A 21,008-nucleotide genomic window follows, 5' to 3' on the forward strand; every position below is an offset into this window, starting at 1 on the left:
GCAGTGGCCATGTCAGCGGTAGGTGGGCCAGCTCAGAGATGGGAAGGCTTCTCCACCGAGGCTGGTGGAAAGATTGCATCAAATCGCTGACTCTCGAATGAGATACTGGCTCTGGGGGTTAGGGTAAAGACAATCTGATTTTTTTTTTAAAGAGTTATCTCTGACCTAGAGAGGGACTGGTCATCACACTGACTATGGTTCTTGAACATCAGGGCCAATTTTCATGGTATACCTTGTTGTGTTTCTTAAGATTTATATCAACTGAAGGAGTTATTTACTGAAAAAAAATATTAGGCCTTGACCAGTTGGCTCAGTAGTAGAGCGTTGGTCTGGCGTGCAGGAGTCCCGGGTTCGATTTCCGGCCAGGGCACACAGGAGAAGCGCCCATCTGCTTCTCCACCCCTCCCCCTCTCCTTCCTCTCTGTCTCTCCCCCTCCCACAGCCAAGGCTCCATTGGAGCAAAGTTAGCCCGGGCACTGAGGATGGCTCTGTGGCCTCTGCCTTAGGCGGTAGAATGGCTCTGGTTGCAACAGAGCGATGCCCCAGATAGGCAGAGCATCACCCCCTGGTGGGTGTGCTGGGTGGATCCCAGTCGGGCGCATGCGGGAGTCTGACTGCCTCCCCGTTTCCAACTTCAGAAAAATACAAAAAAAAAATTAAATAGGAAAGAAAAAAGCACTTTGTGGTATGAGAAAGTCATAGGTTTTGTTTAGAGATTGTTATTAAGATTGTCCTCAGCAAGCTCAGGGTTACCAATACTGATGGTTTACAAAAAAATTAGTTGTGACATCATCTGAAGCACGGTTGTGTTTTCCTGACTCTCAAGACACATTTCAAACCAACTCAATGACTGTGTCCAGACTTAGCTTTGGGTTTTTGTTTCTCAGTGGGTGCATGTGCATGCATGTATGCATATGTGTGTTAGTTAACGTGGGTTTTTTTAATGCATTTAAAATTTTGTTTGCTATACATACAAATTGTCACTGAGATATGTTTTATAAATTCTGTGTTTTTCTAGCATGTGAACTCAACATATTATAGAGGAGAAAATAATTGAACATGATGACCTTCTGAGGGGACAGATTTGAAAAACCAATCACAGCTCTCCTGGAACTGTTGTTTGGTAGGAAAGGTTTTCTGGATGTTTTGGGAATGCGTTTGGGGGTGTGTGTGTAGGGGGAAGTGACATATTCCAGGCAACTGGGGGAACTATGCTTTAAGAATAATTGCACTGCTTGTCATGTTTCCCAAATGTATGCAGGCAGCATCATACTCTATTTGGATTTTTTTGGACAACATTGTTTCCTGATATTTTACAATATGAATACATATAGCTGCAGCTGGTCCATTTCTGGTATTGATAAAAACAGCCTCCCTTTATTAGTGCTCCCATCAAGGGAAACCTAAATTGTGCCCAGTTGTTATTACAAACACTACTTCAATAAGCCTGCTGGTACAGGTCTCATGAGAGTCTCTATAGCGTGTATTCTCAGGGATACCAACACCGTGTGTATAAACTCTGCTGAGCTAGATCCTGCCAACATGGCCAGACCGCTGCATAGCCCATTAGCAGTGGCCCATAGTCTCCACTGTTTGTTTCTGGCATGTGACACTGTTTTATGTAACAGTCTGACTGGCATTAAATTGGATTTTTAAAATAGACATCTGTCTGACTGGTGGTGGTGCAGTGGGTAGAACATCAACCTGGGATGCTGAGGTCCCAGGTTCGAAACCTCAAGGTTGTTGGCTCAAGCGAGGGCTCATCCAGTTTGAGCATAGGACCACCAGCTTGAGCACAGGATCATTGACATGATCCCAAGGTTGCTGGCTTGAGCCCAAGGTCGCTGACTTGAGCCCAAGGTTGCTGCTTGAGCATGGGGTCATGGGGCTTGGCTTGAGCACCCCCCTCCACACACACACTGTCAAGATACGTATGAGAAGCAATCAATGAACAACTAAAGCGACGCAACTGTGAATTGGTGTTTCCCATCTCTCTCCCTCTTCTCTCTCTCTCAAAAATACATACATACATACATATACCTATACTGTCACCTTAAGATGGATTGAGTATGTATGAGGGGTGAGTAAAACTTCTTTCACATTATTTCCTTTAGCTACAGGCTCTGGAGTATGGGCCAGTGATTTTAAGTGATATCATATGTTGTATAAGCCTGTTACATAGTTTGATGTTACATAATCTTTTGAATATCAGTTTTAAGAGTTGTCGGTAATAGAAAACAGTACACTTTATCTTATCAAAGTACATGATAAGCACTGATAGCAAAATGATTATTTTTTTAAACACTGAAAATTGAATTTAACCCAAGTATATGATCCCACAAAACCACTGAAATGTCTAATACAGCTTCTCTCAAACCCTTCTGATTTAGGAAATTGAGAAATGGACCCTCAAAAATGCTAAGTTTACAATGAGAAATGCTGTGCTTCCACATTTACTCTATGGGTCCTTGACACTTGGGGTCTACACAGCTCTGTTACATATATATTTTCACCATAATCACGAGAGCAGTGGGCAGAAGAAAACACAGCAGCCTACGTCAATTTGGGCCCTTCACAAAAAATTGCAACTGCAAATTAACCACAGCTCAGGGCAAATACCAAGACAACATGTAAGAGCTGAAATACCTAGCACATATGAAACTAAAGAACAAAGGTCATCTGTTAGATTAGGTAAGTATTTTGAGTTTCTCTGTCAGTTATTTTAAGGGGAAACTATGTCATAAGTTTAATATTTGGAGGAGTGAGAGAATGTCTTTTTCAGACCAATTATTAAATTATGAAATATTTCCTATATTATATACAGAAAACAATTTTTAAAAAAGGTATGTATTTACCATCTAAGTTTAACAATTTTAAAATATAGTTTGTTATATTTGTTTCAGGTAGCTTTCTGGTTTTCACAGAAATAAATTTTTATAAGTATTATTAAAAATGTTACCCTTCTAGCAGAGTGATGGTAGTAAGCCAATACTTATGTGACCCTAATGCCCTTTTCTTGCAGTTAACTATACGGACGGAGAACTTTTACATGGCTTTTTAAACTATGGATTTAATATCATTATCAGTAAACACTTGGGCAGCGAGAGACATGTGCCAGATACCAGAAATAAAATGTATGGTTCTATTTTTTTTTTTTTTTTTGGTATTGAGGTATAATTGACATATAACATTATATGAGTTTCAGGTGTACAACATAATGAATTGATCTTGGTATCTTTTGTAAAATAATCACAATAGACCTAGTTTACATAAGTCAACATACATCGTTACAAAAAAGCTTTTCTCTTGCACGGAGCACTTTTCATATCCACTCTCCTTGGAGCTTCCAAATAGGCTCCGCAGTAGTATCAACTGTAGTCACCACTCTGTCCCTTACAGCCCAGGACGTCCTTTAAAACTGGACTTTGGTACCTATGAGCCCCTGCCCCCTTCACTTCTTCATCCGCCAACTGTCTGTTATTCTCTGTGTCGATGAGCTTTTTTCTGTGTGTGTGTGGTGGGGGAGAGGTGAGGACTGTTGTTTATGCTTCTTAGCTTCCACGTGTGAGCTCATTCAGATTTGTTTTGTCCTGTCTGACATATCTTACTTGGCATAACTCCCTCAACGTCCATCTGTGTTGTTGCAAGATTTCCTTCTTTTTGTGGTTCTGTTTGTAGTGGAACTTTTAATTGTCTCGCGTGGTTTTTTTGTTTGTTTGTTTGTTTGTATTTTTCTGAAGCTGGAAATGGGGAGGCAGTCAGACAGGCTCACTCATGCGCCTGACCGGGATCCACCCGGCACGCCCACCAGGGGGCGATGCTCTGCCCATCTGGGGTGTCGCTCTGTTGCAACCAGAGCCATTCTAGCGCCTGAGGCAGAGGCCATGGAGCCATCCTCAGCACCTGGGCCAACCTTGCTCCAATGGAGCCTTGGCTGCAGGAGGGGAAGAGAGACAGAGAGGAAGGAGAGGGGGAGGGGTGGAGAAGCAGATAGGCGCCTCTCCTGTGTGCCCTGGCCAGAAATCGAACCCAGGACTTCCGCATGCCAGGCTGATGCTCTACCACTGAGCCAACCAGCCAGGGCCTCATTGCGTTTTTAACGGCCACATTTTTAAAAAATCTATTCATCCACTGAGGGACACTTAGTTTGTTCCGATGTCTTGCCTACTACAAATAATGCTGCAATGAACATGGGGGTGCAGATGTCTTTTCGAGTTAAGTGTTTTCATTATCTTCAGATTACTACCTAGAAGTGGAATTGCTTGGTCATATGGTAAGTCTATTTTTAAATTTTTTTGAGGAACCTCCATATTGTTTTCCACAGTGGCCACACTGATTTACATCCATTCCTACCAACAGAGCACCAGGGATCCCTTTTCTCTACTTCCTCACCAACACTTGTTATAACAGGCATTCTAACATTGGGGGGGGGGGGTTGTGGTTTTGATTTGCATTTCCCTGATGATTAGTGATGTTGAACATCATTTTCATGTACCTGTTGGCCATCTGTGTGTCTTCTTTAGAAAAATGTCTATTCAGATCTTCTGCCCATTTTTCTTAATTGCATCTTGTTCTTGTTTGTTTGCTATTGAGTTGTATGAGTTTCTTATGTATTTTAGATATTAACCCCTTATCGGGCATATGACTTGCAAATAATTTCTCTTATTCACTAGGTTGCTTTTTCATTTTGTTGATGGCTTCCTCTGCTATGCAGAAGCTTTTTAGTTTGATGCAGTCCCACTTATTTATTTTTGCTTTTGTTGCCTTTTTTGGAGGGTATCCGATCCAAAAAAAAATCATTGCCAAGGTTGATGGCAATGAGCTTCTGCCTATGTTTTCTTCTAGAAGTTTTATGGTTTCAGGTCTTATGGTCAAGTCTTTAATCTATTCTGAGTTAATTTTTGTGTATGGTGTAAGACAGTAGTCCAGTCTCATTCTTTTGCATGTGGCTCCCTTGTTTTTCCAACACAGTTTTTAGAAGAGGCTGCTACTGTAAAGACCCCCACTGTGGATTCTTGCCTCTTTGTCATAAATTGACTGGTCATATATGCATGGGTTTATTTCTGGGTTCTCATTTTGTTCCATAAATCCACATGTCTATTTTTATACCAGTACCATACTGTTTTGGTTGCGATAATAACCAATAATAATAATTATAAACCAAAGCTTTATAATAAAGTTTGAAATCAGGGAGCTGAGATCCCAAAACACGAATCATTTTCTCCTGCTTATTTACGCCTGCAGGTGTCTTCAAAAACATTATCCAATCCATCTTCCTACTGCCAGCGTCATCATTTGTTTCCACAATGAAGAATTGAATGCCTTGTTACGGACCGTGTCCAGTGTCATGAACCTTACTCCACACAAAATCCTTGAAGAAATTATTTTGGTGGATGACATGAGCGACTTTGGTAAGACAGAACACTGATAATCTACCTAAGCTGTTTTGAGGGTGGTACTGCTACCTCTAATGGCCTGAGAGTCATTCTACACAAAGAAGATTTCTGGGTGGGTGTTGGGGCTAGCACTGAGCTCAATGCTATTGCTACACTGCTAGGGATGGAAGAACTGGTCCCTGTCCTTACCGTGTTGGGAAAATGGGTGGTTAGTGCTTCCATGAGGTGCACGTAGGGGAACCAACCTGGTCTTTTTCTTTTTTAAAAAATTTTCCATTGATTTTGGGAGAGAAAGAAGAAGGGGGAGAGAGAGAGAGAGAAAGAAGCATCAACTTGTTGTTCCACTTAGTTGGTCCATTTAGTTGTGCACTCAATGGTTGCTTCTTGTATGTGCCCTGACCAGGGATCAAACCCACAACCTTGGCACACCAGGATGTGCTCTGTCCACTGAACAACTCGACCAGGGCCTGAGCCTAGCCTCCTTTATCATCAATAGTATTAACTTCTAACTACTGAATGACTGTTGGGTACCAGGCTCTATGCTGAGTGTTGTGTTTCTTCATCTCACGATAATATAGCAAGAAGTATGGTGGGTATCTCTCCCCACTGACAGGGAAACTGAGGCTCACGTGGCCTGACAACTTGCCTAAGAGGCACCACCACGTTAGAAGCATAGTTGTAAGTAACAAAGCCAAACTGTTCCCAAAACACCACAACTCATGCTCTTTCTATTAAAATTTTAAGAGTGACTTTTTTTTAGAGATATTTCACTGGAAACCAATGACTGTCTACAGCTGATTTTCCTACTGCATAGGACAAAGTTTTCCCAGAAAGGGAGAGCTTGTTTTTTTTAGGAATCAATGAAAATTGAGCTAAACTGTTTTCATTTCTGCAGTCATCGTTTAGACACTGTCAAGCCTTGGATTCCCCCCCCCCCCCCCACTCCAGGTGATCTGAAAGAAGAATTAGACCATCACCTAGAAAATTTTCGGGGAAAGATTAAAATAATAAGAAACAAAAAGAGAGAGGGGCTGATTCGAGCAAGGCTGATTGGAGCGGCACGTGCTTCAGGTAGGGACATTTCCTTCGCGACGGGACCCGGTGTTTGCGTCACAGAGACCTTTCTGCCTGTGCAGAAGTAATCCGCACTGAGACCCTCCACTGGTGTGAAGAGAGACTAGAAATGTACTTCAGCTGTCTGAGGACTGGATTTTCTTTCAGCTCTGGGGAGTAGTCTGCTTCAAAACATTGATGTGTTATTTCAGACAGAAGAGAGCCTCCTGCAGACGCTGTCCTGTCAGCTCCCAGCTATAGGGCGAGGGACCCCAGACACAAAGGCTGAGATGCGGTTCCACACGTGTGGATTCCGCTGCGGGACTCTTGGGAACCAGGCCTGCCAAGCAGTGAGGAAAGCAAGGCTTTTGGGGGCCGTGGAGCCGTAGGGCCACTGCCTGTGGCACAGGGGACTCTGAAGCCAGGCGGGGCATCTGTTCAGGGTCTCCAAGGCCAGGTGGGAGCGAGATGGGAAAGAGCTGTTGGGAGAAGTCTCTGTGAAGGATCAAGGGTAGGGGAAGAAGTGAGGACTCAAGGCTTCTAGCCCGCCTCCTGGGAAGGGAGGCAGGGAAAGAAGGAGGTCTGGGTCAAAGGAGTTTCAGAAAGGCTCAGCTGGGCTAGTGGGGAACCCAAGCAAAGAGCATCCACTGGATCCCAGCAGCTGAGTTCTAGCTCTCTGCTCCCCCACATCTTCCCCTCCACACACAGCCTGGCTAGCCCTGGCTATTTCCAACATGTATTCTTTATTTCGGCCATGCCATTTCCCCCATGTTCTCTAAGCAGGCCAGACCCTCACGAAAGCTTGAACTCAAGCAAAAATAATTATGCATCTTTGCATCCTGAAGTAAATACCAGAGACGGTATCCTTGGCATGAACACTTGCTAAATTGAGGTGACTAGTCAAACCCAGCCAAATTCAAGTGTTTTTTTTTATTGAAGGCTAGCTCAGTTCTACCTGCTCTTTTAGAATCTTCCCCACACCTATTCTCTCACCTGCAGCGCACCAGCTCCTTCTAGATATCTGTAGCACATGACGGCTCACATTTTTGGTCCAAAACAAAGTGTGTTTTTTGACTCCCCCTTCCCCCCCCAGTGGAACTGAAAGCACCTTGAGAACCAAACACACAGCAGATGCTCGACTCACTGGTTGTGTCGGACTTGGATGTGGGTGGTCAGATGTTTCATCCATATGGACTAACACGAGCCTGTTCTTGCTTCCCCAGGAGACGTCCTGGTGTTCCTGGACAGCCACTGTGAGGTGAATAAAGTATGGTTGCAGCCCTTGCTGAATGCCATTGCCAAGAACCACAAAGTGGTGGTGTGTCCTATAATAGACATCATTAACGACATGACTCTGGAGTACCAGCCCTCTCCTATTGTAAGAGGAGCTTTCGACTGGTATCTGCAATTTAAATGGGATAATGTTTTCTCTTATGAAATGGATGGACCAGAAGGGCCCATTGGACCCATCCGGTGAGATTTCTTCTGGTTATGGGGAAATAGCATATGTGTATTGGTACCTAAGAAAAAAAACAAAAAACTTTTGGCCCTGGCTGGGTAGCTAGAGCATCATCGTCCTGATACACCAAGGTTGTGGGTTTGATCCCCGGTCAGAGCACAAAGATCAACCAATGAATGCATAAATAAATGGGGGGGGGGGAATCAATGTTTCTCTAAAAACCAATCAATAAAGAAAATTTTTAAGAAAAAATAACTGTCAGAATTATTTCTTCAATTTCTTGGCCTTAAGGATATTTTGTTATTTATTTGGGTCCTGAAAATTATCTTGTTTCTAAAACTCTGTAATAATAGAATGAAGTAGGTTTTGAGTTTCTTCCACTGAAAAAGAGCATCTCACCCCAGTTCACAACTCCTGCGTGCCTGGAATCCCTCTGATCTCAGAGGTCTTTAGAATGTGGATCTGGTTTTCAGGAGCATGTTGTATATGCTGATCAATGAACAAAATGCCAGCACTGTGGAGAGAAAAAGTATAATGTCTCTGCCAAATTCATTTCTTTTTTTTTTTTTTTTTTGCATTTTTCTGAAGCTAGAAACAGGGAGAGATAGTCAGACAGACTCCCGCATGCGCCCGACCGGATCCACCCGGCACGCCCACCAGGGGGGGTGCTCTGCCCACCAGGGGGCGATGCTCTGCCCATCCTGGGCGTCGCCATGTTGCGACCAGAGCCACTCTAGCGCCTGAGGCAGAGGCCAAGGAGCCATCCCCAGTGCCCGGGCCATCTTTGCTCCAATGGAGCCTTGGCTGCGGGAGGGGAAGAGAGAGACAGAGAGGAAGGCGCGGCGGAGGGGTGGAGAAGCAAATGGGCGCTTCTCCTGTGTGCCCTGGCTGGGAATCGAACCCGGGTCCTCTGCACGCTAGGCCGACACTCTACCGCTGAGCCAACCGGCCAGGGCCCAAATTCATTTCTAACATACATATTTACCCAAGGGCTTCTCTCTGTAACTTTAGAGATTGAGATAAATGTGATTTTCCTAGATTATTAGTCTTGGAAACTGTATGTCTAATGTGAGAACAATTTTAATATTGTGCCTTTTAGCTGCATTTATGAGGCTACTTCTAAAGAGACTTTCTCCAGGTCACTTTCTACATTTACTAATAACTCTTTTTTTTTCTTTTGAGAGAGAAGGACGTAGCAGGGAGACAGGGAGGTGAAAGGCAGAGAGAGAGAGAGAGAGAGAGAGAGAGAGAGAAGCATCAACTCATTTTCCCACTTAGTTTTGCACCCGCTGCTTGCTTTTCATACGTGCCCTGACTGGGGCTTGAACCAACCACCATGGGATTGAACGGGCAACCTCACTGCTATGGGATGACACTTTTTCCCTGTGCCACCAGCCAGGGCCACATTTACTGATAACTTTTGTCACTGAGCTCACTTCTCTTCTTCTACCACGAACACCTTCATTTCACAAACCATGAGTAAATTTTCTAACACTATAGCCTTGATCTTCACCTCTATTAACTCTCGTCTCCCAAACCCACTTTAAATGGGCTTTGCCTCTACTTCCCCAGATAAAAATTTGTTGATGCCCTTCACACTGTTAAAGCCAGTGCTCACTTGCTCTGTCTGCTGAGTTCTCCCTTCCCTCTCTCTCTCTCACCTGCGTTCTTCCCTTGGCCTCCAATCTCCAGTCTCCTGGTCTTCCTCCTGCCTCACCCATTCCTCTTCCTCCTTCCTGTCTTTTCTGCCCGTCCTTCCTCTCCTCTCCAACCCCTTCCTGTTAAGGTGCCAAGTCTCCATGTTGCCTCCTTTTCTCCACCTCATCCCCTCACAGAGTGAATCTCAATCTGCCTAAACCGACCACTCCCATGTTTACGTCTCCAGCCCTGACATCTCTCAGAATGTCAGATGCATCTGTCTGTCTCCTGGCATCTCCGCTTGAATGCTGAATGCACATTGCAAACATCCCAAACCGAGCCTTTCCAACCAGACCCTGCTCCTCCCATGGCGGTCCCCACTGTGCTGCCTGGCAACTCCATCTTCACGTATTCAAGCCAAACACGTGGGAGTCAGCAGAGACTCTGTCTTCCTCCCAACACCCCACATCCCATGACAGCAAGTCTGCTGGCTCCATCTTCAAAAGAGGTCAAGAATTTGACCCTATCTCACTGCCTTGTTCAAGAGTCCATCGTCTTTCTCTGGGACCACTGTGAACAACCTCTTCCCAGTGTCCCTACTCCCACCTTTGCCTGTTGACTCACTAATTTACCCCTAGCACATTACAGAGGCTTAGTAGATACTTTTTTTGAACAAATGAGTGAATGAATGAACATGGAATTACTTTTTAAACCATTTAGTTTGGTATTTATGGGTCCTGCTATTGGTGGACAAAAAAAAGATACTTTGTCGTCTGACTAGGTGGTGGCGCAGTAGATAGAGCGTCGGACTGGGATGCAGAAGGACCCAGGTTCGAGACCCCGGGGTTGCCAGCTTGAGCGCGGGCTCATCTGGCTTGAGCAAAAAGCTCACTAGCATGGACCCAAGGTCACTGGCTCGAGCGGGGGGTTACTCAGTCTGCTGAAGGCCGGCAGTCATGGCACATATGAGAAAGCAATTAATGAACAACTAAGGTGTCTCAGTGAAAAACTGATAATTGATGCTTCTCATCTCTCTCCGTTCCTGTCTGTCTGTCCCTATCTATCCCTCTATCTGACTCTCTCTCTGTCCCTGTAAAAAATAAAAAAAAACAAAAAGATACTTTGTCACATGATGGTTTTCCCAGAAGTAAATATTACAATTCCCTTACTGCCCTCAGAAAGGGGGATCTCTAAACCCCACCACCCAATTCAGTCATCATCCCCATGGGAAACTCATAGTCGAAAGGTAATTTTCCCTCTGACCAAGACAACACTTAGAATACAGGATGGGGCAAAAATAGGGTTACAGTTGCGAGCACACGAAACAGAGTTTATTCTTGGGTTATTATTTATCAATAATTGTATTATTTTCTGTGAGAACAACGGTAAACTGACTTTTGCCCCACCCTGTATATTGCTTACATAATTCGGTGAGAGTTAAGTAAATGTTATTGCCTACTTTTAGTTGTGATGGTTTTAACTTAGTATATTTTACACATTTAAATGTATATTAAGGTGATTTTGGCATAGTTAATATACAGTGTGTCCGTAAAGTCATGGTGCACTTTTGACCGGTCACAGGAAAGCAACAAAAGACGATAGAAATGTGAAATCTGCACCAAATAAAAGGAAAACTCTCCCAGTTTCTGTAAGATGATGTGGCAGCATGTGCACATGCACAGATGATGACGTAACACCATGTATACAGCGGAGCAGCCCACGGCCATGCCAGTCAAGATGTGGACGGTACATGCCAGTCAAGATGTGGACGGTACAGAGGAAAGTTCAGTATGTTCTGTGGCTCGCTAAATTCGAATCCGTGACCAAAGTGCAACGTGAATATCGGCGCGTTTATAATAAAGCGACACCACATAGGAATAACATTACTAGGTGGGATAAGCAGTTGAAGGAAACTGGCAGTTTGGTGAAGAAACCCCGTTCTGGCCATCAGTCAGTGACGAGTCTGTAGAGGCTATACGGGATAGCTACCTAAGGAGCCCTAAAAAATCTGTGCCTGAGCCCACATCAAACTGCACTGAATAGGTATGAAACTGGGAGAGTTTTCCTTTTATTTGGTGCAGATTTCACATTTCTATTGTCTTTTGTTGCTTTCCTGTGACCGGTCAAAAGTGCACCATGACTTTATGGACACACCATAGTTATTTTCTCGTTTTTAACTACGTTATCATTAATATTCAATATAATTTTTGGAAAAAACCATAATGGCTCAGTCTGCAGAATGAGTTTACTCTTTATGTGTCCTTTTTTAGGTCCCCTGCCATGGCTGGAGGAATTTTTGCTATAAATCGGCATTATTTTAATGAGATCGGGCAGTACGACAAGGGCATGAACCTCTGGGGAGGAGAAAACTTGGAACTTTCACTCAGGGTAATTCAGATTCTGTTTTCTTAAATAGTTACCTTTGTACATATAAAGTGAAATCAAACTTTAAGTCATGTCACCTGCTGTGGCAGTTATGCTGTTTTCCTACATGAGGAAGTGGCATCACTCTGATGTCACATGGGGAATTTTAGGACATTTCCATTTTAGGTTTCCCCTTCCACTGCTTGGTAGTGTGCAGTTTCCTTCACAGGAGATTCTTCCTCTGCACATCATCTCAAACGTGGGCATTCCTGGACTGTTCCTCTGTCAACTCTGTCTTCTGACCCCCTCGGGGCTTGGGGCTGACATCAGCCATGCTGCACCTGTAAACCATGCCCCTCTTCATACCTAATCGGCATCAGAACGGGTCATGGATGAGAGAGGCAGAATCACTCAGTCTTCTGCGTGCTGGCTCAGGGGCCAGACTTCCTGAGTTTGAATCCTGTGCTCTGCCACTTACCAGCCCTGTGTCACTGTTGGCAAGCTGCTTAACCAATCCATGTATTAGTTTCTCCATCTGTAAAATGGGCATAATTGCAGCATCTGCATCGTAGGGTTGTTATGAGGACTAAATGAAATGAAACTTGGTAAATGTTAGCTGTCGTTATGTTTACAGAACAAAATTCAGCAGTTGCCTATTGCTAGCAAACATACATGAATTTTCTGTATTTTTCTTATGTCTAGATCTGGATGTGTGGAGGCCAACTCATTATGTTGCCCTGCTCTCGAGTGGGACATCTTTTGAGGCAAAGAATCATGAATCAAACGGAAGTTGTCAAAGCCACAAACCATAACAACCTGAGGCTGGTGCACGTTTGGCTGGATGAATACAAGGTAAAGAGTATGTCTCTGATTTGAAAAGATGGGTGAGAGGACACAGTGGGGTTTGCCCTGAAGAAGTCTTCTACTACCTTTCCAGATACCAGGTTTTGTTCTTTTCTCTCTTTTCCTTAAATTAGCAGCACCCCTTCAACCACTCGTCCACTCGTCTCCAGACCCTGTCATCAATTAGTTCATTCTAAGCTGCTACACTTAACCTTTACTTTTAAATTTCTAGGGAAACTCAAGTTTCTCAGAAGTAAACCAACCAATACAAGAAGTCTTTTGTTGTTGTTGTTGTCGCTTAGGTCTATTGGCCCCTTAGCCTAAGGACTGCCCCTCTGAAGCATTCAACTCTCCCTCTCTCCCTGCTCCCATACCCAAAGACAACTTTTCGATTCTCTTCCTCCACGACTATTACGTTTCCAACTATGTGGTTGCTGCTGATCCCAGAACCATGCAAGAACCTCTACTATGTCTTTTCTTATCTATCAACAAAGATTTCTGTAACAAAATCAAACCCCTTCCTGTGTGCATCTCCCCAGGGTTTAAGCCCTGCCAGGACCTAAAAGGGTACGCATACAGAGAACATGCCATGTGGTTCCATTTAACTGAAAAGTCGTCCATCCAGAGTCCAAGCACAATGCATGTGGACACTGACCCCCAACAAGACTTCTTTTCAGATACATGGGTAGAAATACGGAAGAATCTCTCTGGATATTATAGCTCCTGGCCTTCATCTAATATTTCCTTAATTTATTCTTTTAAGTTATAAAAGTTAATACTGCTGAATTTATTAAGGAATCAGGACAATGTGGATTAAATCCTCAGGTAGATATTTCTAGATAGGACCAAGTATTGGCAAGCAACAGGAAAAAAATATTTCACGCAAATGGAAATGAAAAAAAAGCTGGGGTAGCAATACTTATATCAGACAAAATAGACTTTAAAACAAAGGCTATCGTAGGCCCTGGCTGGTTGGCTCAGTGGTAGAGCGTTGGCCTGGTGTGCGGAAGTCCTGGGTTCGATTCCCGGCCAGGGCACACAGGAGAGGCACCCATCTGCTTCTCCACCCCTCCCCCTTTCCTTCCTCTCTGCCTCTCTCTTCCCCTCCCACAGTCGAGGCTCCATTAGAGCAAAAAGATGGCCCGGGCGCTGGGGATGGCTCCTTGGCCTCTGCCCCAGGCACTAGAGTAGCTCTGGCTGTGACAGAGCGATGCCCCAGATGGGCAGAGCATCGCCCCCTGGTGGGCATGCCGGGTGGATCCCGGTCGGGCGCATGCGGGAGTCTGTCTGACTGCCTCTCCGTTTCCAGCTTCAGAAAAATACAAAAAAAAAACCAAAAAACAAAAAAACAAAGGCTATAGTAAGAGATAAAGAAGGTCACTACATAATGATAAAGGGAGCAATCCAATAGGAAGATATATAACCATTATAAATATCTATGCACCTAATATAAGAGCACCTAAATATATAAAGCAGACTTTGATGGATTTAAAGGGCAAGATCAACAGCAATACTATAATAGCAGGGGATTTCAATACCCCACTAACATCACTAGATAGATACTCAAGAAAAAATTAACAAAGAAACAGCAGACTTAAAGGACATACTAGATCAACTCGATTTAATAGATACCTTCAGAACCTTTCACCCTAAAGCAGCAGAATATACATTCTTTTCAAGAGCTCGTGAAATCATATCGAGCACTTTCTCTGATCACAATGGCATGAAACTAGAAATCAACCACAACAGAAAAACAGAAAAATATTTCAAACACTTGGAAACTAAATAGCAAGTTATTAAATAACGAATGAGTTAACGAGATCAAAGAAGAAATTTAAAAATTCCTAGAAACGAATGAGAAAGAACATACATCAACTCAAAATTTATGGGACACAGCAAAAGCAGTCCTGAGAGGGAAGTTCATAACATTACAGGCATGCCTTAAGAAGCTAGGAAAAGCTCAAATAAATAACTTGACCCTGCATCTAAAAGAACTAGAAAAAGAACAGCAAGTAAAGCCCAGAGCTAGTAGAAAGAAGGAAATAATAAAGATCAGAGCAGAAATAAATGACATAGAGGCTAAAGAAACAATACAGAGGATCAATGAAACCAGGAGCTGGTTCTTTGAAAAGGTAAACAAGATCGATGAACCTTTTACCAGACTCACCAAGAAAAAAAGAGAGAGGACTCAAATAAATAAAATTAGAAATGAGAGTGGAGAAATAACAACTGACACAACAGAAATACAAAATATTGTAAGAAAATACTATGAAGAACTGTACACCAAAAAACTAGACAACCTAGATGAAATGGACAAATTCCTTGAAACATACAATCTTCCAAAAATTAATCTGGAAGAATCAAAAAACCTAAACAGACCAATGACAACAAATGAGATTGAAACAGTTATCAAAAAACTCCCAAAAAAGCAAAGTCCTGGGCCTGATGGCTTCACAAGTGAATTCTACCAAATATTCAAAGAAAGAACTAACTCCTATCCTTCTCAAACTATTTCAAAAAATTCAAGAGGAAGGAAGACTTCCAAGCTCCTTTTATGAGGTGAGCATAATTCTGATTCCAAAACCAGGCAAAGACAACACAAAGAAAGAAAATTATAGGCCAATATCCCTGATGAATTTAGATGCTAAAATCCTCAACAAAATATTAGCAAACCGGATCCAGCAATATATGAAAAAAATCATACACCATGATCAAGTGAGATTTATCCTTGGGAGGCAAGGCTGGTACATTATTCACAAATCAATCAATGTGATTCATCATATAAACAAAAGGAAGGAGAAAAGCCACAAGATAATTTCAATTGATGCAGAAAAAAGCATTTGATAAAATCCAGCACCCATTCATGATCAAAACTCTCAGCAAAGTGGGAATACAGGGAACATACCTCAACATGATATAAGCCATCAATGACAAGCCCACAGCCAACATCATACTCAATGGACAAAAGTTAAAAGCAATTCCCTTAAGATCAGGAATAAGGCAGGGGTGCTCCCTTTCACCATTCTTATTTAACATAGTTCTGGAAGTCCTAGCCACAGCAATCGGAGAAGAAAAAGAAATAAAAGGCACCCAAATTGGAAAAGAAGAAGTAAAACTATCATTGTTTGCAGATGATTGATATTGTATATAGAAAACCCTAAAGTCTCAGTCAAAAAACTACTGAACCATCATGATAAATGAATTCAGCAAGGTGGCAGGATATAAATTTAATACTCAGAAATCAGAGGCATTTTTATATACTAACAATGAAGTGTCAGAAAGAGAAATTAAGGAAGCAATCCCCTTCACCACTGCAAACAAAAAGATAAAGTACCTAGGAAAAATTTAACCAGGGAGATTAAAGACTTGTACTCGGAAAATTATAAAACATTGATAAAAGAAATCAGGGAAGATATAAACAAGTGGAAGCATATACTGTGCTCATGGTTAGGAAGAATAAACATCATTAAAATGTCTATATTACCCAAAGCAATTTATAAATTCAATGCAATACCAATTAAAATACCAATGACATACTTCAAAGACATACAATACATATTCCAAAAATTTATATGGAACCAAAAAAGAACACAAATAGCCTCAGCAATCTTGCAAAGGAAGAATAAAGTGAGAGGTATCACACTTCCTGATATCAAATTATACTACAAGGCCATTGTACTCAAAACAGCCTGGTACTGGCATAAGAACAGGCATATAGATCAATGGAACAGAACTGACAACCCAGAAATAAAACCACACTTTTATGGACAACTGACATTTGACAAAGGAGGTAAGAGCATACATTGGAGTAAAGGCAGCCTCTTCAACAAATGGTGTTGGGAAAATTGGACAGCTACCTGCAAAAAAATGAAACTAGACCACCAACTTACACCAATCACAAAAATAAACTCAAAATGGATAAAAGACTTAAATGTAAGCTGTACAACCATAAGCATCTTAGAAGAAAACATAGGCATTAAGCTCTCTGACATCTCTCGCAGCAATATATTTGCTGATTTATCCCCATGGGCAAGTGAAATAAAAGACAGGATAAACAAATGGGACTATAACAAACTAAAAAGCTTTTGCACAGCTAAAGACAATAAGAACAGAATAAAAAGACAAACTACACAATGGGAGAATATATTTGACAATATGTCTTATAAGGGGTTAATAACCAAAATTTATAAAGAACTTATGAAACAATACTAGAAAGACAAACAATCCAATCAAAAAATGGGCAAAAGAAATGGATAGACACTTCTCCAAAGAGGACATACAAATGGCCATAGTCATATGAAAAAATGCTCAACATCACTAATCATTAGAGAAATGCAAATTAAAACCACAATGAGATATCACCTCACACCAGTCAGAATGGCGCTCATCAACAAAACAACACAGAATAAGTGCTGGCAAGGATGTGGAGAAAAGGGAACCCTCCTGCACTGCTGGTGGGAATGCAGACTGGTGCAGCCTTTGTGGAAAACAGTATGGAGATTCCTCAAAAAATTAAATATCAAACTGTCTTTTGACCCAACTATATCACTTTTAGGGATATACCCCAAGAACACCATAGCACTGTTTGAAAAGAAGTAATGCACACCCATGTTTATGGGAGCATTGTTCACAATAGCGAAGATCTGGAAACAGCCCAAGTGTCTCTCAGTGGATGAGTGGATTAAAAAGTTTTGGTACATATATACTATGGAATACTACTCAGCCATAAGAAATGATGACATTGGATCATTTACAACAACATAGATGGGCCTTGAAAACATTATTCTGAGCGAAATAAGTAAATCATAAAAAACCAAGAACTATATGATTCCATACATAGGTAGGACATAAAAATGAGACTCAGAGACATGGACAAGAGTGTGGGGGTTACAGGGTAGGGGAGAGGAGAGGGAGGGGATTGGGGGAGGGGAGGGGCACAAAGAAAACCAGTTAGAAGGTGACGGAAGACAATTGGACTTTGGGTGATGGGAATGCAGCATAATCAAATGCCAAAATAACCTAGAGATGTTTTCTCTAAACATATGTTCCCTGATTTATCAATGTCATCTCATTAAAAAAATTTTTTTAAAAATAAAAAGAAAATGGGTAAAATGAAACTATAGAATCTATGGATGCATATTTAGATACCAAAGCTAGAAAGAGAAGTTTGGCTCAGTGGTAGAGCGTTGGCCTGGTGTGCAGGAGTCCCAGGTTCGATTCCCGGCCAGGGCACACAGGAGAAGCGCCCATCTGCTTCTCCACCCCTCCCCCTCTCCTTCCTCTCTGTCTCTCTCTTCCCCTCCCGCAGCTGGGGCTCCACTGGAACAAAGTTTGCCCGGGTGCTGAGGATGGCTCAGTGGCTTCTGCCTCAGGTGCTAGAATGGCTCTGATTGCGGCAGAGCGATGCCCCAGATGGGCAGAGCATCGTCCCCTGGTGGGCATGCCGGGTGGATCCCGGTTGGGCACATGCGGGAGTCTGACTGCCTCCCCATTTCCAGTTTCAGAAAAAAAAAAAAAAGAAATGAATCTATAATCAGGATAGCATTTAAGGACAGGAAACACCAGGGCCTCTGGGAGGCTGGTGATGTTCTATTTCTTCACCTAGTCAGCATTAACCAAGGTTGATATTTTTTAGTAATCCATTAAGTTGTATGTTTATATTTTATGTGATCTTTTTGTATGTTTATTGTATTTCCTGATTTTTAAAAACTATTTTTTAAAAAGGTAATACCTATTATAAAATGTCATACAGGCCTGACCTCTGGTGGCGCAGTGGGATAAAGCGTCGACCTGGAACACTGAGGTTACCGGTTCGAAACCTTGGGCTTACCTGGTCAAGGCACATATGGGAGTTGATGCTTCCTGCTCCTCCCCCTTCTTTCTCTCTCTCTCTCTCTCTCTTCCCCCTATCTCTAAAAATCAATAAATAAAATATTAAAAACAAAAACAAAAAACGTCATACAATAATGAAGAATATGAAATAAAATGTAAGGTTTCTAAGCCTAGAGTTCTACCCAAGTAATCACTAAATTGCTGCTTATGGTTTCTTGCATTTAGTTTGTTGATTTTTATTTATTTATTTTTGTCTGTTAATTCTGGTCACAAATTTAAGTATTTGACATGAACACAGCTAGGATTGCCAAAAGGTTTCATCTAACTTAAAAAGAATATAATGTTTGGCATAATCAATGGGTTGTATGACACGGCACACTGGGCCATTTAGTTGAGTGACATTGGACAAGAGGAGGTTCAAACAGGGAGACGTTTGCCCAAGGTGTTCTCTGTCTTCACTCCAAAATGACGACAGCCCTCCCCCACCCTTAGCCCCATCCCTTGCACAACTACCCCAGGGAACTAGGGATGACAAGACAAGATGGCAAAGATCTATGGTGATAAAAGATCCCTGAGGAGAATCCAAACGTGGCATGCCCATAGCATGCTAATTTTGCTAAGCCTGCTCTTCTCAATCAACAATATCATTATACTATACGCTGGGAATTAAGAATATAGAGATGAAAATATAAGGAGGCTTTGGACTACTTAGAATAGCTGCTTCCTTCAACCAGAGAGCCTAAAAAGCTAACTAAGAGTGGTAATCATAATGGCCGACACTGACATGACACTATGTGCTAGCTTTCATCTCTGATGGGCTTAGCACATATTAACGTGTTCAGTCCTCACAGCAACCCCCATGAGGGTAGGGGCCAAGGTCACCTACTTAATAAATAGCAGAGTCAGCATTTAAACCCAGGTTGTCTTCCTCCAGAGTCAATTTGCCTTTAGCTACCACAACATCCGCCATTTCTGAAACCATGAAGGTGTTAATTGGAATGGGGGATTGAGGTGTTTTTTTTGAGGGGGTCCTTGAGCATCATTGAGAGAATAGGAGAAAGGGAGTGTACTCCACCTTAGCCATTGTCCATCACAGCATATACTGTGAATATGTGTGGGGTTAGTCCCAGGTTCTCTGTCCCTATACAGAGGATGTCAGGAGGTTTTTAAGTACAGATGATGAAAATCTATACCGCTATGTTAGATGCCATGATTTGATGACCAAAGAGTTGTTTGGTTTAATGAAACTCTTCATTTCCATTTAGGAGCAGTTTTTTTTACGAAGACCTCGCCTGAAATTCATTCCCTATGGAAACATTAGTGAGCGTGTCGAATTAAGGAAACAGTTGGGTTGCAAGTCATTTCAGTGGTATTTGGATACTGTCTTCCCAGAACTGGAGCCAGTCGGGGGCAGCTAAAGAAAAGAAAATGAATTGTTTTCATTATCAAAAGGTTAAAAAGTTTCTAGTCCATCAAAATAGAGAAGAATACAAGTTTGGAACATCATGACATTAGATGAAATACAATTGGAAATACAACCGGAGTACAACGGATTGCCTTTTTTCCCCCCTCCTTTAATGAGAGCCCTTAATACTCCAAAATGATGACAGCCCTCCCCCACCCTCCCCCACTCATCTGCCACTCAATTTCTGGGGTGGCAAGACCTTTCATATCAGAAATGTATGCTGTCACACAATTAAGACTCTATTATACAATTACCTCCAATTGTTTGCTAAACTCAATTGATCCTGGGGACACCACAGGAACTGCCCCCCTCTTGGAGCCTTTGCCAACTCTCCTCCTGCTCCAGTCAGGCCACCTGGCCCAGTGGCCTTCTCACAAAGACATTCCCAGAGAGTCTTGGTTGGTAACACCCACTTTGGTTCAACCTAATCGAACTCCTTTCTTGCTGCCAATGTAGATTCTGGCATTGATCCCTTGCTCAATTGTGTTCCTGAGTTTCTTATGTCCGTTCCACTTGACTGAGTGAGCAGGTCCAGCTCCTATTTGTTCCTGTCTGTCCTTCTGTCACTTGGAGACATTGCCTCCTCCCTGCTTGTAGTTTTGCCTTTTTCATGTCAGTCCCCTCCTGTGGCTCTGGCCTGTTGCTCTCCTGACACTCCTTGGACTGCATGCCCTGTTGATAGCCTACATTCTAATTGATTCGAGAACTGTTTATACCAGCTCAGGGAAGAGGCAGCTACTTTCCTCATCTATCCTAGGTGAACACACTCTCAGATGTCTAAGGTACTTTCTTTCGGTTAAGAAGGATGCATTCACCCTGACGCAGGTGGCTAGGAAAGTAAAATATACGTCACTCACAAAGACAAAGAGAATGAGAAAATAAGCAAAGGAATACATTGCAGGGAGTACAAAGGAGTGGGGGAAGGCTTAGTTAGGGTAGGATCCCTAAACATAGCCTA

At 42.5% G+C, this 21,008-nt stretch overlaps 1 protein-coding gene across 1 annotated transcript; it reads left to right on the top strand.

Moving 5' to 3' along the window:
• Positions 1-1,030: 1,030 nt before the first annotated feature.
• On the top strand, positions 1,031-20,100 carry GALNTL5 (polypeptide N-acetylgalactosaminyltransferase like 5). The gene is made up of 10 exons (XM_066235777.1): positions 1,031-1,123; positions 2,391-2,695; positions 2,767-2,771; positions 3,023-3,134; positions 5,245-5,411; positions 6,345-6,467; positions 7,673-7,922; positions 11,817-11,934; positions 12,613-12,762; positions 19,851-20,100. The coding sequence occupies exons 2-10, from the start codon at positions 2,430-2,432 to the stop codon at positions 20,001-20,003; spliced, it is 1,344 nt and encodes a 447-aa protein (XP_066091874.1). The 5' UTR covers positions 1,031-1,123; positions 2,391-2,429; the 3' UTR covers positions 20,004-20,100.
• The last annotated feature ends 908 nt before the right edge of the window (positions 20,101-21,008 follow it).

Source organism: Saccopteryx bilineata, chromosome 6, assembly GCF_036850765.1.
Source record: "Saccopteryx bilineata isolate mSacBil1 chromosome 6, mSacBil1_pri_phased_curated, whole genome shotgun sequence".
In the NCBI taxonomy this organism is placed as follows: Eukaryota; Metazoa; Chordata; class Mammalia; order Chiroptera; family Emballonuridae; genus Saccopteryx; species Saccopteryx bilineata.

What these genes read in the sequence shown, in the direction of transcription:
- GALNTL5 (XM_066235777.1), top strand. Translation starts at nt 2,430, where the DNA reads ATGAGAAATGCTGTGCTTCCACATTTACTCTATGGGTCCTTGACACTT. An exon ending in ACTTGGAACTTTCACTCAGG is followed by an intron (nt 11,935 to 12,612) that starts GTAATTCAGATT and finishes TCTTATGTCTAG; the next exon opens with ATCTGGATGTGTGGAGGCCA. An exon ending in TTTGGCTGGATGAATACAAG is followed by an intron (nt 12,763 to 19,850) that starts GTAAAGAGTATG and finishes ATTTCCATTTAG; the next exon opens with GAGCAGTTTTTTTTACGAAG.